Source organism: Salvia miltiorrhiza, chromosome 1 (assembly GCF_028751815.1).
Source record: "Salvia miltiorrhiza cultivar Shanhuang (shh) chromosome 1, IMPLAD_Smil_shh, whole genome shotgun sequence".
Lineage (NCBI taxonomy): Eukaryota > Viridiplantae > Streptophyta > Magnoliopsida > Lamiales > Lamiaceae > Salvia > Salvia miltiorrhiza.
The window spans coordinates 70,546,378-70,563,040 of NC_080387.1; the positions used below are offsets into that span (position 1 = coordinate 70,546,378).

Sequence of the window (16,663 nt, forward strand, 5' to 3'; positions counted from 1 at the left end):
ATATCTTTTAGATATTATGATTGAAGGGTAAATTGTTGATGTTAGAATGTGTGGAAAACCTCGGTGAGACAAAAATGTCATGCGTACATCCAACTAGTTTATCATTTTCTGGATTAAGATTATATATATATATAGTGTGATGTTGCCAAACTTACCAAAATTTATTAATTATTTTATTGACGGCCCTACACATCACAAAACTTCAATTTCAGAAATTATTGTCACCGTGACAGCCCTTTTTTCTCATTATTTAACATGTAAAGCATATACACATACATAAATTTATATGATGGTTATGGAGGGTGTCGTAATCAATTGAGAGAGAGAAAGAGAGGGAAAAAAATGTTATCCAATAGCAATTGTTGAGATCCACCAGAATTGAAAGAGAGAAGAAAGCTGACAAGTAAGCGACGGAAGAGAATGTAAATCAACAATAACATGTGACCATCGCACAATATACATAACACGCCTCCATACTTTCAATTTCGACCCTACGCCTCATTTATTATTATTTTTTCCTTTTCTTTTACTATTATTAATAATAATATCATAACCATCCTTCCAATTAATTGCCACCCTGGACCAACATAAATTGACTACTCGTCCACCCCAGATATATATACTTCTTAAAAAAAAAATCAAAATCAAAAACCGTGGAGGACTCAAACCTAGAAACTCAGATCATGGGCATTAACATCCTACTGATAGGCCAACACGCACAAATATTATTGTATACACATAAAAAAGTATTATCATTCATGATTGTATGCTGACACAAAAATTAATTGCTTGTTTAAAATCAGCCACGATCATCTATCCATCAATCAAGATCTATAAATTGGATTAATTTCTCTATTATTAATTAAAAGAAAAAATAAGATTTTTATTTGATTTTTTCCATTATATATGGGTGTCCATTATATTGATGAAATGTGAGCATTAATTAATTAGACTACTACTCATATTGAAATAGTTCGGAATAAATAATACTCCATCCGTTTCACTATAAGTGAGACTCTTTTTATTTTGGGTATTCCATTTTAAATGAGACTATTTTCTTTTTGAGTAAAAGTTTAGTTACCTTTTAAACACTTTTTTCACTTTTTCACTTACACACAAAATACTTTTTTTTAATTCTCGTGCTTAAAAAAAGGGGGTCACACTTATAATGGGACAGAGAGAGCGGTAGGATAAGTGCATGCATGGTCAATTTGTATTTGTCGTTACCGGCGGAAAAATCAGTAGTCAGTTTAATTGCATGATTGCAATCTTCAATCACTTTAAGGATACGTTTATTATTGAGAATTAGTCTACATAAAATTAATTTATGTAATTAATTCATTACTTACTAATTGAATTAATATAAAGGGGTAGGATTCAAGAAATTCTAGTGATAAAGATAAAGACTCATACACGGATGTATTAGTTCATATAATTCTAGATCATAACATGCTAACAATTCACATAATTGGTCAAATGGTTATTTTATGGAAGCTGGTTTATTTACAATTTATTCATAAATAGGCATTCCAAAAATGAATTAGAAGAAGCATGCACCAATTAACGACATTTATAATCTTCTCAAGATAGAAAATTTTGTGTGTTGGTGAAAAAGTGAATAAATGGCAAAATTTTTGCCAAATAAGATAGGTGGGATCCCCAAAAAGGAAAGTGTTTCAAGATAGGTGGGACGGAGGGAGCATAATTAATCTTATCAAATTTTATTATTTAAATTTGAAATATAACTTTCCCTCCATGAGATCGCCATTTATTTAAGGAAAAAAAAGAAGCCAGAAGGTAACATGAGTGTTAACAAACAAATAGAAAAAAACATATTTATTGAAGTGATGGCAAATACTTCTCCCAAGGAGCTAGGTAAGCAACCAAACTTTACAAGCATATAACAACACATTGGAAAACAACGTTACCACAAAACTCCACTGGATTCAAAACCTCATTTTCGAAATAAAAAAGCATATGCTTTCGTCCTGAAAAAGACTACTCCGTGCATTTCTCTAAAACAAAGAAAAAAAAACTTCAAATATATAAACTATATATATGTGTGTACGCACAACTATTTGGGTGTGTCTGCTTTGAGGTATAAGTAAGAGATAAACTACATTTACTACTTTATACCTCGTTTGCTTTGATGTATGAAAAAATTCGGGCAGATTGTATAATTTTTCGGACAACAAAGAGGGGATGATATAATTTTATACCACCTTATAAGGAGTGGATAAATATATTATCCTTCAAACCAAATAAGATATAAAAAATATGATCCCCACGTTAAGTGATAAATATATTTATACCTCATTATATTATTCCTTTATTTAGAGGAATAAAAAACAAACACACCCATAGTATATATATATAGTGGAGATAGATAGAGATCATATAAAAAAGGGTCATTTAAACCTCAATAACATAACATAATCCTACTTTTGAGTTATTTCGTGTTAATTAGTAGTGATTATCATTTTTAGCAAGATTAAAAGTTTATTCATAAAAATATGATAATTTAGTTGAGGGAAGGCAAGAGCACGAGGAGAAAAGCTGACTATCTTTTTGTCATATATTGTCCTTTGTAAGCGTCCAACTAATTAATACTCCATAGAATTAAACATCGCATCAACTATTTGGAAATGGAATGAGAGTATTAGAAGAATCTTGAGGGAAGCACATAGGGAGAATCGAGTAAAGTTAAAATTCTTTAGTTTTAATATAGTCTTGCCATTTAAATATTATATTGCGATAACTTTGAGAAAAACAAAAACTAGATGACACCATGCATCTAAGATTATTTTAGGTCCCATTTTGGAATTTCTGGCCAAGGGAAATTCTCTCATGTAATTAAAACTATAATTCCTTGAGACAACACGCAAAACAAAGGGCATCAATTCACCATCAAAGTAAGGAATGTGAGCACGTGGTTTAAGATGCTGTAAACCCACAACATTCATCAATTAAACACATCACGAAAATTAAGGTTAATTTAATTTAATTTAATTGATTTTGTGTTGAAGCCAAAGGTGTAGAGACATTTGCTTTTCGTATATGGTCTACACGGAAAAATAGGGCCTTTTTATGATTTCGTGTAATTTCTTGAAAGATGTTATCTATTTTATCTGGTTGGATTCGGGTGGATTATATTCCGTGAGTACGACTTTGTATTATCCAATCATTACTAATTCATTATTAGGATACTCAAAGTCACATCCATTTTTTTATTCTTTCATTAGTTTGAAATAGAAATTTTATGAAAAAGGAATAAAACCCGTGAAAGCACATAAACATTAACTAAGAGTCGAGCCTCATTAATTAAAATCTTTTTGACAAAAAAAGTGAAAAAAAAGAGTAATCGTCTATTATAACAAGAAAAGAGAAAAAATGTAAGAAAGATCGACGTAGAGAAAGTTAAAACACACCAAAAAAAAAGAGAGTTTCTAACAAAACAGAGAACCCAAAAAAAAAAAGAACAAAAGATATCTTTAATCAAATGAGTCTGATCTACTCGAGTTCAGATTCCAGCGCATCAGGAATCTGACTAAAACTTAAGCAGGACACTGCACAAACTAACCACCCAACACTACAAAAAAAAATTCCACTAATAACATGAATTTTGGTAGCTATTATGTGTGTCATAAAAATTAGTGACATTAATGATGTAGCTAATCACTAATAGTTACATTTTCAAACGCCACTAATTTTTATGACACGAATATTAGCTACCAAGCCTCATGTCACTATTAGAAACTTTTTTTGCAGTGCAAAAACTAAATAAACTTTCGTTAACATCACCTCCTCTAGCATGAAATATTAGTTATCCACCATAAAACTCTATATAAATACCATTTATTTTTTTAAAAAAATTACTATAGTTTTGACTTACAAAGATAAGCATTTAGTTATATTTTTAATTAAACATAGTAGTACGTTTTTTTCATAACATTTTGGACCAAAATTGCTGACGTGCAAATCCCGGTTGTATATATATTGCCTAGCCGTCGTCACATCTTTGATGTGGATAAACACTTCAAAATAAATAATTAAATTGAAAAATCTTAAACTCGACAAATCCAACTGAGAAGGATGCATGTGCAAGGAGAAAGGGACATGACGATGACGATGACGATGACGATCAACCAAGAAAGTCAAACATTTGCTATTTTGTGGAGAGAGAGAGAAACCAGAAGAGAAATAGGCCTCATTTAATAATCAAGATTGTTGGGCTAGATTCAAAATTGTTTTCATTGTTGATATTGGGCCCTCTAACTAAATTAAATGTTGGGTTTTAATTATTTTAAATGGGTACGTTTTTCATTCCTCAAATAGCTTCGTAATTTTTTTCTGATGTGTCAAAATAAAATTTCTTTCTATTTTTGAATTATAGTCCAGCATAAAAACTCTTCAAATAACTTCATAATTTTTTCTAGTGTCTCAAAATAAAATTTCTTACTATTTTTGAATTATAGTCCCCGCATTAATAATACCTCATAATATATACTCCCTCGTTCCACGAATCTTGATACGTTTGATTTCGACACTGGAATTAAGAAATTGTAGATTAGTATTTTAAGTGTGTAGTTAATAAAGTATAAAAGTGATAAAATAGAAGAGATAAGATAATAAAAGTGATAAAGTAGAAGAGGGAATGTAATAATTATTACCTTATTTGGAAATGTGTCAAAATTAGTGGGACGGTCCAAAAAGGAAAAAGTGTCAAAATTCGTGGGACGGAGGGGAATATATATTTTTTACTTTGTTTCATAACTTTCAATACCATATAATATATTTGCACTACTTATATTACACTCAACAACTTCGTCTTAAAACTCGTGCCCCTCATTCATAGAAAGTTTTTCGGGGAACTAGATTTTGTATTAATTTAAGAAATTTTTATTTGCTCCCATTTTATTTATTAGTACTATAATTTTTTATTTAAAAGAAGATTAAATTTACAATTCTATCCTCGTACCCCACATCTGATGGGAAAAAAAAACGATTCGGAGTTTAACACACGGGATTAATTTTTCAGCTTGTCTAAGAATCTGACGAAGACAAAAAACTTGCTGAAAAATGAGTTGTATTTGTTTATGAATCCACTTTTTTCTGCATCTTTTTCTCTATTTCCTTCCAAATTCTTTTGATTTATTATTATTTCTCCGAAAAGAAGAAAACAAGAATCAAATAGACAAAAAAAATTAATAATAACCTATGTTGCACAGGTGCGGGAGCGATATGATTCGGGTGCGGAGATACGGATTTTTAAAAATTATAGGGTGCGATTCGTGAAGGATACGTCTGTTATATTTATATATATTTTATTATATGTGACCAATCAAATTGAAAAAAGAAAAGAACATTCCTAAATTAAATATTACATTGCAAATATAAGTCAAAGTAAAAGTTTCAATAATGAAGTTCTTCAAAAATTGCAAAAGAGCCCAAAAATAATGAAAAAAATTGCATTGCAAATATAAGTCAAAGTAAAAATTTCAATAAATTGTATGTAAAAGTTTCGAATTGCATGCAAATATAATTCAAAAATTGCAAAAGAATCCAAAAATAAATTGAAAAATTTGCAAAAGAGCCCAAAATGCACCCTAAACGCACCATATTCGCGAATCCCTTTTGGGGGGGGGGGGATTCGCCACGTGGCAAATCCAATGCGAATCCCACGCGAATCGCACCCGCACCAGCACTCGCACCCTGCGCGTATCCGATACTGCACTGTGCTATGTTTTGAAGAATCCGTACATCATAGATAATTACATAACACATGGTTTTAATAATCATAGCATCTACAATAATTGATCAACATTTTTCAGTGGTTTGTTAAATTTGTGTTATTTCTGTCCATTTTTCTCTCTGAATAAATTTTTAATGATAAACTTGTAATACTCCATCCGTCCACCAAATCGTGTTCTGGGGGGGGCACGGGTTTTAAGAAAAAAATGAATTGTTTATTTGTTGAGTAGAGAAAGTGACAATTTTTAAGAAAAAGTGATTTATTTGTTAAGAAAATAGTTACAAAAAATGGATAGTGCACGAATTGATAAACAGATCAAAATGAAAATTAGGACACGAATTGGTGGACGAAGTGAGTAATAAAATTTAGTTTTTTTTTAATAAAAGATGAAAGGGAGTTTTAATAAGTGCATTCAATGTATTTCAAAACAATTCATCTGTTCCATTCATCATCTCCCTTTTTTATTTTTTAACCATCTCATTCTTCTTGTTCTATTTTCTAAAATGGCAAATATTAGCACCTAATTTAAAAATTTAATTAAGGGTAACTATTAACTAAATACTCCCCAAAACCCTAATATTCACTGCCTGCACCGCCCCTCCCATATAATAGGGTACACAGGAGGCCTCGAAGCATGTTAAATGCACCGCCTGCCACCGAATATCAGATATTTAGGCGATAATGAGGAATAGATTAGCGATTTCGGCGAGGTGTAGTCGTTATCGATGTTCTATTCTTGTTGTTGGTTAAAAGAGAAGAAAAGGAATAAATAAGAAACGGAACTATTTTTTTTATAAAAAAAATGAAAAGATAAAAGTAAATAATTAGAAAAACAATAGAAAAGATGAGCCATAAATAGAGAAGAGCAAAGAAAAAACAAAGAATTTTAAATGTGGCTTTACATTTAATTTGGACGAAATTTTAAATAATGCAAATTATATGTAATAATTGACAAACAATTTATATAAAAATGCTACGTAAGAAAGTTTTGGAGTCCGAGTAACGGAGTAAGATTAAATGTGGCCGAAATTTTAATTCAAGCCAAATTTCAAAAAATTCAAACTTTATGTATTAATTGATAAAAAGAAAGTAGTATTAATCAAAAATCGAAATTTGAGTAATACTTCGTATATTTTCATGCAATTAACCCTTCATTTAAATATTGTGCTTTTACTTGGATAATTAACTTTTACAGCATGAGATATTGAGCTGCGGTTTGGGCCTTAGTTAATTTTGCGAGATGGATTTTCTAATTAATTAAGGTATTGGGCTTGAAAAATAAAGATTTTTGTATAATTGAAAACCTAAAGAATTTGGTATAATTAAGGCATTGGGCTTCAAAAATGGCTCCTTCAAAAATGTCGATTAAACTATTGCCCAAGGAAGTGGTGTCATGGGGGTGGGCTATATTGTGCGTGATTCTTTAGGGAATATTGTTGCTGCTGCGGCGCACAGCACTCTGTGCTGATGGGAGAGCTTTTCGTCATGGTGCTCGGTATTGGTTTTTGTTTGGATAACGATATTGGTCCACTGATGGTGTATATCGATTCTTCGTTGGCGGTGCATGTGGTTCACGAGGATTCGAGAGGGATGGATTCTCTTAGTGATGAGCTGTTTGAGGTATTTATTCATGCTAAAGAGCACATTGTTCTTCGTTTTTACCATGCCCGTAGGAAAGCTAATAAGGCGGTACATTATTTGGCGAATTTTGCCATGTCTTCTTCTGGTGTAATGATATGGAAGTCGGGTTTCCCAACTTGACTTTCGGATATTGCTCGTCGTGATTTAATATAATTTTTTTCCCCTTCAAAAAAAAGAAAAGAAAACCTAACTTTTTATTTTTAATTCTTAAGAGCACTCTTATATCATAGGGTAATAATTCCGTGTAACCATTATGCATGACAATGACATAGCATAGTTACTAAACATAGTTCTTTGTTACAAGATTTTTGTGTTTAAGGGGGACGACGCTTTTATTGTTCACAAAGACAATCGTGTATAATTTTTTTTTGTATATAATTTATAGAGCAATTTTAAATGTGATCGTGTATATACAAGGCATATCAAGTGATTTATGATTTGGCCAAATATATATGTCTATTCAAATATTGTTATTCAATATTCTCTTCATCTCAATTTAATAAGTCATATTTTCTTGTTTCAAAGTTCAATTTCAAAATATCACGTCTTAAAATAAAAAATTAATACATAACAATTACTCTCGCATAACTTTTTATTTATTGTGCTAATTCCTACTTTTCTGTCACATATATGCCTTCAAAAAATTAATTTATCTTTCATTGACTTGATATTGTGTCCTATTGAATTAGGACATAGAACAAGGGGAATATTATTATTGGATGGTAATTAATTTGTAATATCTCTCGAGTCTTCGAACACTAATTAGTCCCATATTTCTAAATATTTTCAAGGAATGGGTGGCAATATGGACTTACATGACCTCGCTAAGGTTTTGATTCGACATTCTATTTTGGTAAAATATTATGAAGTGATCAATTTTATGCTTCCACCACGTGACTATATGAAAATTACAATAATGAATTAAACACATTATGGTCACTCACACATTAGCTAAATTGAGAAAATTTCGACTTGTTTAATTTTTGGGACCACATATTAGTTAAATTGAGAAAATTTTGAATTATTTAATTTTTGTGACCACACATTAGTTAAATCGAGAATTTTTTTGACTTATTTAATTTTTATTTAAGATTTAGTTATTTAATTGTATTGTTATTTATTTTATAAATTTTTATTTTAAAAAAATAAAAAGTACATTTTTTGTACAATATAAACAATACAATAAATAATTAAAATTTATTTTTATTTAAAAAATAAATTAAATAATTTTCTATTTAATTAGTTTGTAGGTGGCAACCAATTATTTTGACTATATATGTCCTCACTTGAAATTTCATAAAATTTTGTGTCACCCGACAGCTATTTGTATCAATTTTAAAATTTTGGTCGACTAGACAACCTTATGTTTCATTACTATTGGTGGTTGATTGGTGTGACATAAAATGTGGGGCTAGTTCAAGTTAAATTTACATTCGTCTTGAAATAGCATTATTGTGTATATAAATATTTTGGGGTAGTTACGTCACTACCCAGGTAGCAGCCGATCAGATGGTTGGACCAATGTGCATTTTCATATTTTCTTTTTAATTATCTTTAAAAAAATAGTATTAAATAAAGAAATTTAGAGGTCACGTTACAGGGGACTCAAACCAAAAACCTTTTTGATCTTAGACATTAACTCCTTACCGCTTGGCAACACACAGACACTCTTTTTAGTTATCTTTGCTATCGTGTTTGTGCGTTCTGATTTGTATACTTTTTCTTTTTTCTGTTTCATATTTAATGGAGTAGAATTCAAATATTAATTTAATTTTTTAATTTTTATTTTCAATTTCATAACAATTTCCTTTTTAATATCATCTGTGTTTTGAACTTAAATTCTTAAATTTTTAACAGAGTTAAATTAATTTTTAATTATATTTATTATTTAAAAAATTAATTTATTGGTATAATTATAATGATTTTTTTTGAAGTACAATATAAATAAAAAATAATATGAAAAAGTAGCAATTATGATAACATTAATTAAATATTTATTATTACAACATACTATAATAAAATAGAGAAATTAAAAGTGGAACATTGTGACACACAATAAATTGTGAAACAGGGGATCCCATCTACCCCTCTTATTAATTTTGTGATGTCATAGCCATAGCCAGAAATTTGAAGAAACATGTATGGAAAAGGGCTGAGCTAGCCACCAAGGATGCGGCGGCAGGGGGAGGGGCCTCGTCAGTCAGTCGGCCATGATAATGTTGATACGCCTATTATAATGGATTGTTTTTTCTACTTGTATTATAAATAGATTGTTATTTATTTTTTTATAAAAAAAGAAGAAGAAAGATACACTCACACTCTAGTTGGAGGAGAAACGTCTTATCAACAGACTGCGCTTCATTGTCTAAATAGATTGTTAATTCATGATTAGTGGTTTTCAAATGGAATATGCAAAATGTAACCCATGGGTAACGACCGTTAGTTTTCAGGCGTTAAATATGCCCTCTAGCTAACGACAGTTACTTTCGGTCGTTACATAACGATCGAAAAACGGCCGTTATTTTTACCGATTTGTCGTGGATTTCCGATCAACGCAAATACTTAAAGGCTGAAATTCAACGTTAAATCTTAAAAAAATGATCGTTAGATTGAACGGTCATTTTTTTTTGGGTCGTTGACACCGGCACGACGATGCAAACGATGGCCACCTAAAATAGTCGTTAATTCGGTAGTTAAGATTATTAATAACGATCGTTTACTGGAAAACAACTATCGTTAGAGCCATAAATTCTTGTAGTGCCACAACATGCATTGACCCTTTCTCTCAAATATTGGAATCTATCATTGATAATGTTTTTTTCTCTACAAGAAAATTGTTCACTTGGGGTTTTTTGTCATGTTACTTATTTTATACTATTATTATTTAATCAGTAATATACGTATTGATGAATAGGTCCCAATACTTATCTGTAAATGAATGTAATGATTTTAACTTTTTTTTTTCAAAAAAAATGATTTTGATATGATTATATCTATTAATTAATTATGTCGAAGATATTTATGCCGATTTCGATGGAGGACCATATATACCTAATACCAACTTGCGGTCAATTATAATTGACGACCCAGGCAGTTCAATTTTCAAATAAACTAATATAAACACATTTGATTGAAAAACGGGACGTTGAATTAAGAGTGATACACGGTGGTACATACCACATGTTGAGACAGAGGATCCCATGCCATCTGCGTTGAATTGCTAATAAGCTTTATTTGGCGGCTAAAACTTTTTAAAAATTTATAAATTCTTAAACAATTTTATAAGTTGTTTTTTTATAAGCTCAGCCAATTATAGCTGTTAAGTACCATGCACTAAACCACTTATTTAAATGGAGAATACACTAAACTTGAAAGTTAGCAACATCCCAAAAATTAACCTTAATTAGTCCATACTTTATCCATCACTATACCACTAATTAATATTCAGAAATCTTGCACCAATTATTTTGAGTTTATAAAGTACGGATATGAAACACCTGAAAAGACAAAAAAGACTGATTATAAAACTAGCTATGTCAACCAAATAAATAAATATACTTGTTACTATAAAGTAGAGCATATATGTATTACTCATCATTCATCAAGTTCATTCAAATTTATGGTTATGTTGCTATAGGAATATAGGATTCTTCATGTATGCCTCTTCTGACTCCAAGAACCAATCTCCTAATACTAGTAGTATATATTTATATTATATGTATGCCCCTACTAAATCAATCTGTTGTGTGGTGTCGAAAAGTCCCCCACACAACCACCCTCAATAAAGGCCAATAAACTATAGATCTCAAATTCAATATCCAACCCTACATATCAAAACAATATTTAGTATTAAAGGGGGAAAAAAGGACAATTTTTCAAATATGACCACGCCGGCCCAAGTATTTGTCTCTCCTTTTTTTGGGGTAACTATGAATAGGTGTGACATAACTAATTTAGTCTCCCTCTACATATATATATGCATGCCACGTACGTAATATTTGGACCAATCTGACATGTAAATATAAATAGGCCATGCACAAGCTGGAATTGAGGGTGATGTTTTATTCCAATAAATTTGTTTTTGTCTTTAGGTTTTTGCCTCTTAATTTCTTGCTACCAACATTTAATCAATTTCACTACAATATTAACTTAATAGTATAATTTAATTTAATTAATTTCAAGTGATATAAGATTTTCACAGTATTAATTACCCATAACAGAACTGCATGTCAAATTATGGACGACGCTGATTTAAATTTAATTAATGTTACAAAAGTAAAATTTATAAATTAATTACGTACTATATATAACAATATATTGAATTTTAATTCATGTTTTTTTAACAGATTTTCACTGTTTTAAATTATAATATATTAATATTCCTACCTCAAGTAGCTAGGGTTTGGCTTCTAGCATGGGATTTCTCATCATGCATACTCAAAGGGAAATACGTACGTACGTACACATTTGAGGGTTTCTACTTCAATTCTAGCATGAGATTTCTCTTCATACTTGACATTAATTTCTTGAATACATAATGAAACGACAAGTAACAAAATGAGACAGAGAGGGACGTACCAACTACCAAGCCAATTAATTATTGGAAGAAGTCCAATAGTAGTAGTAAAATATACTAGTAAGTCTAGTATATAGAAAGCATTCGCAAAAGTTTCATTTTTCCCTTAATTTCTTTCTACATTTGATGTAGCAAAAGAAAAGGAGGAAAATTCTATAAAAACTCCACCGGAATTTTTTGTAGAAAATAAAAATTCAAATTAAAACCCATATATTAAAAAAAAAAAAAACAGCACTAATTAATATTGTTGAACCTAGCTAGCTAGCTAATTAGTTAAACAGATTCAAAATCTTGATTTCCGGCGGCGGCTGACCTCCACATGTTGTCATCTCAGATTCTTCAGAGTTCATCGAGGGGCTGCCGAGGGGGCGCGGCCGCTCCGGAAAAGGCTGATTCTTCTTGGCCGGAAAGCCGGCCCTCAAGCTGAGATCAAGATCAGCTTCTTGGCGCTTGGGGATGGACGCCTTCCGCCGCGGCGGCCCTTCGGCTTTGAAAATGTCGGCGGCGTCAAAATCCGGTCCGCTGGGAATGGGGCTCAAGGTGCCGCCGCGGAGGACTGTCGCCACGGCGGCTTGGCAGACGTGCCAGTTGCCCGTCCACAGCAGCCCCGCGGCGCCGCTGACGGGGTTCACCGTTCTTCCGGCGGCTTCGAACAACAGCGACTGGAAAACAGCTGCTCAAAAACATGATTAATTAATTGAGATATGATCATCATTCATCACTACATATTTATATGTAAAAAATACCGGATGTCTGATTTAGGGGGACGGCGGAGATGAAGGACATGAGGGCGGCGCGGCCGAAGAACTTGGCGACGAAGAGGGTGGCGTGGCCTTGAGCTTCGCCGGAGTGAATGAACTGTAAAGAAGTGTTGAGGATACAGGTGTCGCTGCAGCCCTTTCGAAGAATCCGGCAGCCGTTGCAGCTCATGATCGAGAAAGAGAAAGAGAGAGAAAGTAGTAGTTGTCAAGATTCCAAAATGTTGGGGAAGCAAGCAATCGGCTCCATGTTTCCGCGGAAGCTTGTCGTCCCTTTGATTCTCTATGCCTTTTCTCACTCTTCATAGCCCATGTATTCCACACTTTTATACATGCATTCTATTGCATTGCAATTTGCAACACTCTATAACTAAATACACCCTCTATCCCACAATTTAATATTCATATTTTTATTTTAATATGTATCTCAATTTAGTATCTATTTTTACTTTTAATGAAAATACTCCACGCAACCTTATAAAATGTAGGCGCATTACTCTATTTTAATCACTTTAACACTCTCATAAGATGTTATATTAATTGTGTCCCGTTCATTTTCAACTCTCGAAAGTTGATGTGGCTGGTTGGATGTGTATGTAAGCAAAACTAAGAGCTTTGTATATATCGTCGATGAGGCCTAGCTCAAGTGGCAAAGTCGAGGCACCCAAAAACTTTCATTTGTGAGAGGTTTTGGTTTCAATCCCTCCTGTGTGAGGATAGTTTTTCCCACTTTTGTGTGGTGGAATAGTGGTCTCGCCTGTATGCGGTTATTTTTCACCTTTGTGTGGTGCAGAGGTCCTGGACTCCTGAGTAGTATTTCCACCTTTGTGTGAAAAGTGGTCCCGCTTGCATGCGGTTATTTTTCCATCTTTGTGTGGTATAGAGATCCCGCCTGCGTGTAGGTTGCTTATTTAGAGGTGGATAAAAATTAAACAAATACGAACATTAAAAGTATGCTTAATAATATATGTGAGCAATGGCTACAGATTTGACAAAGCAAAATTAAATTGTAGCTGAACTAATTAAGAATATGCAATAAATACAAAAAATTTAAGCATATGTAAGAGAAATTGAGCTAGAGCGAGGGAGAGAAAGAAAATAGAGGAGTTGGAAGAATGGATATACTTGAAAATTGAAGAGTTGAGCTTACGAAATTGGAATTATTTGTAACAGTGAAAAATTAGAAGGAAATAATTTTAATAAAAATTGTTAAGTGTATCATGAGCGGATAAAGAGTCTCACCTAAATAATGATGATAATAATATAATAATAATTAATTATATCGTGAGTTTATAAAGGAATCTACTATGTGGCAATAAGTTGATTTTTAAAAATAAATATGTAAATAAGTTGATATATTGATGGAATTATGTTATGAGGTAATGTCTATAAATAAAAAGAGACTATTTTTATGGATGTACCAAAATAATAAAAATAGACTATTATTCAAGGTGGAGGGAATATTTTTTTTTCCCTAAAAACGACATATATATAAAATAGGAGGGAGTAGTTTCATATAGTAATTTTTTAAGACCATGAGTCGTGTCATATCACCTAGGTTACTAACTCTTTCTTTTTAACTCACTTATGCATTTACTTTAATTGATCTCCAATTTTCATTTTATTTTCCATTTATATTTTCATTAATGACACCTTTAAATTTTAGTAGATATGTAAAATTAATTATATACTTTAAATTTTTTTATTATATACTAATATATACCTTGAAATATAATAATAAATTCAGTGTGTGTATATAAAGAATATATGTACACCATTTCACATAACACGACATAAATGCATAATGAAACTTCTCAATTATGGTTTTGCTTTAAAATTTGTTTATGATAAAATTTATTTTTCTAAAATTACATTATTTTTATTTTGTAATCTCAAGCTTAAAATAAATCTATCAATATAAAATTTATAATTACTTTTTATTAAATTAAATTATAAAAAAATAAATTATACATATGTATAAATACAAATAATAAACATTAAATTAGAAGTTTCGTGCATAACACAAGGGAACAACTAATTTTATCAGAAAATAGAACTTAAGAAATCAATAATAGAGAGATAATTTTGTCATAGCCCAAAATAGTTTAGCTGAGCTGTGACTTGGGATGGGATTATCATTTCATTCATTTTTTTTTTTTTGTTTTTTGTTTTTTCAAAGACTTACATTTACATAAGCATTAGGATCTCAAGGATCAAAAAAGGATAATACCATAGTCTCTTTAGAACGATACCAAGATAAGAGGATTTACTAATCGAATGGAGGGGCTTATTCATTACTCATGATATTTAATACTAAGTCAAAAGGTTTTGCATCGGAAAGCATGTGAGTTAGCATACGAAGATGTATATTTTTAAAGTGTATATATTTTTATTTATTGACATACTCATTCCATTCAATGATGTTCCATTCTATCTGAGCTTAACCTGCATATTAGAAAAATAATTTGCAGATTTGAGTACAAAGTAGTACTCAATGAACATATGTTTAACATTTAAGTGTGTTATCTTTAGTTGATAAATTTATTATGAAAAAATGTGAAATAATAAAAAAATTTCTATTTAATTTAATTTGTTGAGTTATTTTGTATGTCGAATTTTAGGGGAATTTTTGTCGATTCCTTAAGAGATGATTTTACTTAGGTCGACTATCAGATTATTTTTGGTGAAAGCGATGTCATCTTGTCAGGGATTGATTTTAAGAAGCAAGTTTCCTATTTTCCATTCTCTCCATGTCTCTCTTTTATTATTATTGATTCCAAAACTGAAGTTGAACTGTCTTAAGATGGAGATGGTCGTGATGCTATTCTGTTGCGACCGGCCACAATTGAAGAGAGATGGGGCCGCCACAGAAGAAATCATGCTTCCGTATATTGTGTTGCCCACTATTAATCAAAATATGTTGAAATCAAGCCTGACTTCATTCCAGTTCTTTCGAGATTCGAGGATTCAACACGGAGAGAGTGCACATTAACAAAATTTCACTATTAATCAACGGAGTAGACTGTTCCCGTGCATATAACATGAATCTATGCTCAAACTATTCCAGAGACATCAATATCATATCACATTAAATTCTTAAAAAGTTGACCAAAATTCATATAACATGAATCTATATATGCTCAAACTATTCAAGAAACATCAATATCATATCATATTAAATTCTTAAAAAGTTGACCAAAATTCATACTTGCATAAGTTTGGATGAAACTTGGTATGCTCACTCACAACGAGCATAGGAACAACATTAACACACAAATTTTTATCATTGGAGATAGCTAACTAAAAAACGTAGCCCAATATATATATCCTCACTTTTTCATACTCAAATCTTAGTTTTTAAAGCAGCTAGAGCAAGATTAGATGATTGCCTACCTTGGTATCGGATTAGATTCGTCGAGAAATCAAAGCTGTCTTTGAAAGCTTCAAGAACTCTCTCAATCACTTTTTCTCTCTCTAATTTCATCATAATGGGGAATGGAAGATAACGTGAGCGAGCCAGTTTCACATTTATGCAATATTATAATATTATTATATTTTGGATTAATTGTAGTTTATGGCCCGAACTTTTGAGTCATTTGTAAATATGGCCCGAACTTTAAAAAATATAAACAAATAGCCTAAATTTTGAAATCATTTACAAAAAAGGCCTGAACTTTGAAAAAATACAAAAAAATAGCCTGAACTTTGAAATTATTTGTAAAAATGGCCTGAACTTTGGAGTCATAATTTGTAAAAATGACATTAACTTTAAAAAATACAAAAAAATGGCATAAACTTTGAAGTCATTAGTAAAAACGGCACGAACTTTATTAATACAAAAAATGACTCAATTTTTATCAAATGTATAAAAATGGCATGAGCTTACACTTTCGGAATCGAATTATGACAACGTGGAAAGTCCGACATTGACGTGAA

The 16,663-nt window shown here is 31.2% G+C and overlaps 1 protein-coding gene across 1 annotated transcript; it reads right to left on the bottom strand.

Moving 5' to 3' along the window:
* Positions 1–12,043: 12,043 nt before the first annotated feature.
* Positions 12,044–16,230, bottom strand: LOC131005662 (LOB domain-containing protein 37-like). The gene is made up of 3 exons (XM_057932685.1): positions 16,121–16,230; positions 12,716–13,619; positions 12,044–12,642 (listed from the first exon to the last, which is right to left on the bottom strand). Exons 2-3 carry the CDS (start codon positions 12,897–12,899, stop codon positions 12,239–12,241), a joined length of 588 nt encoding a protein of 195 aa, XP_057788668.1. The 5' UTR covers positions 12,900–13,619; positions 16,121–16,230; the 3' UTR covers positions 12,044–12,238.
* Between the last annotated feature and the right edge of the window lie 433 nt (positions 16,231–16,663).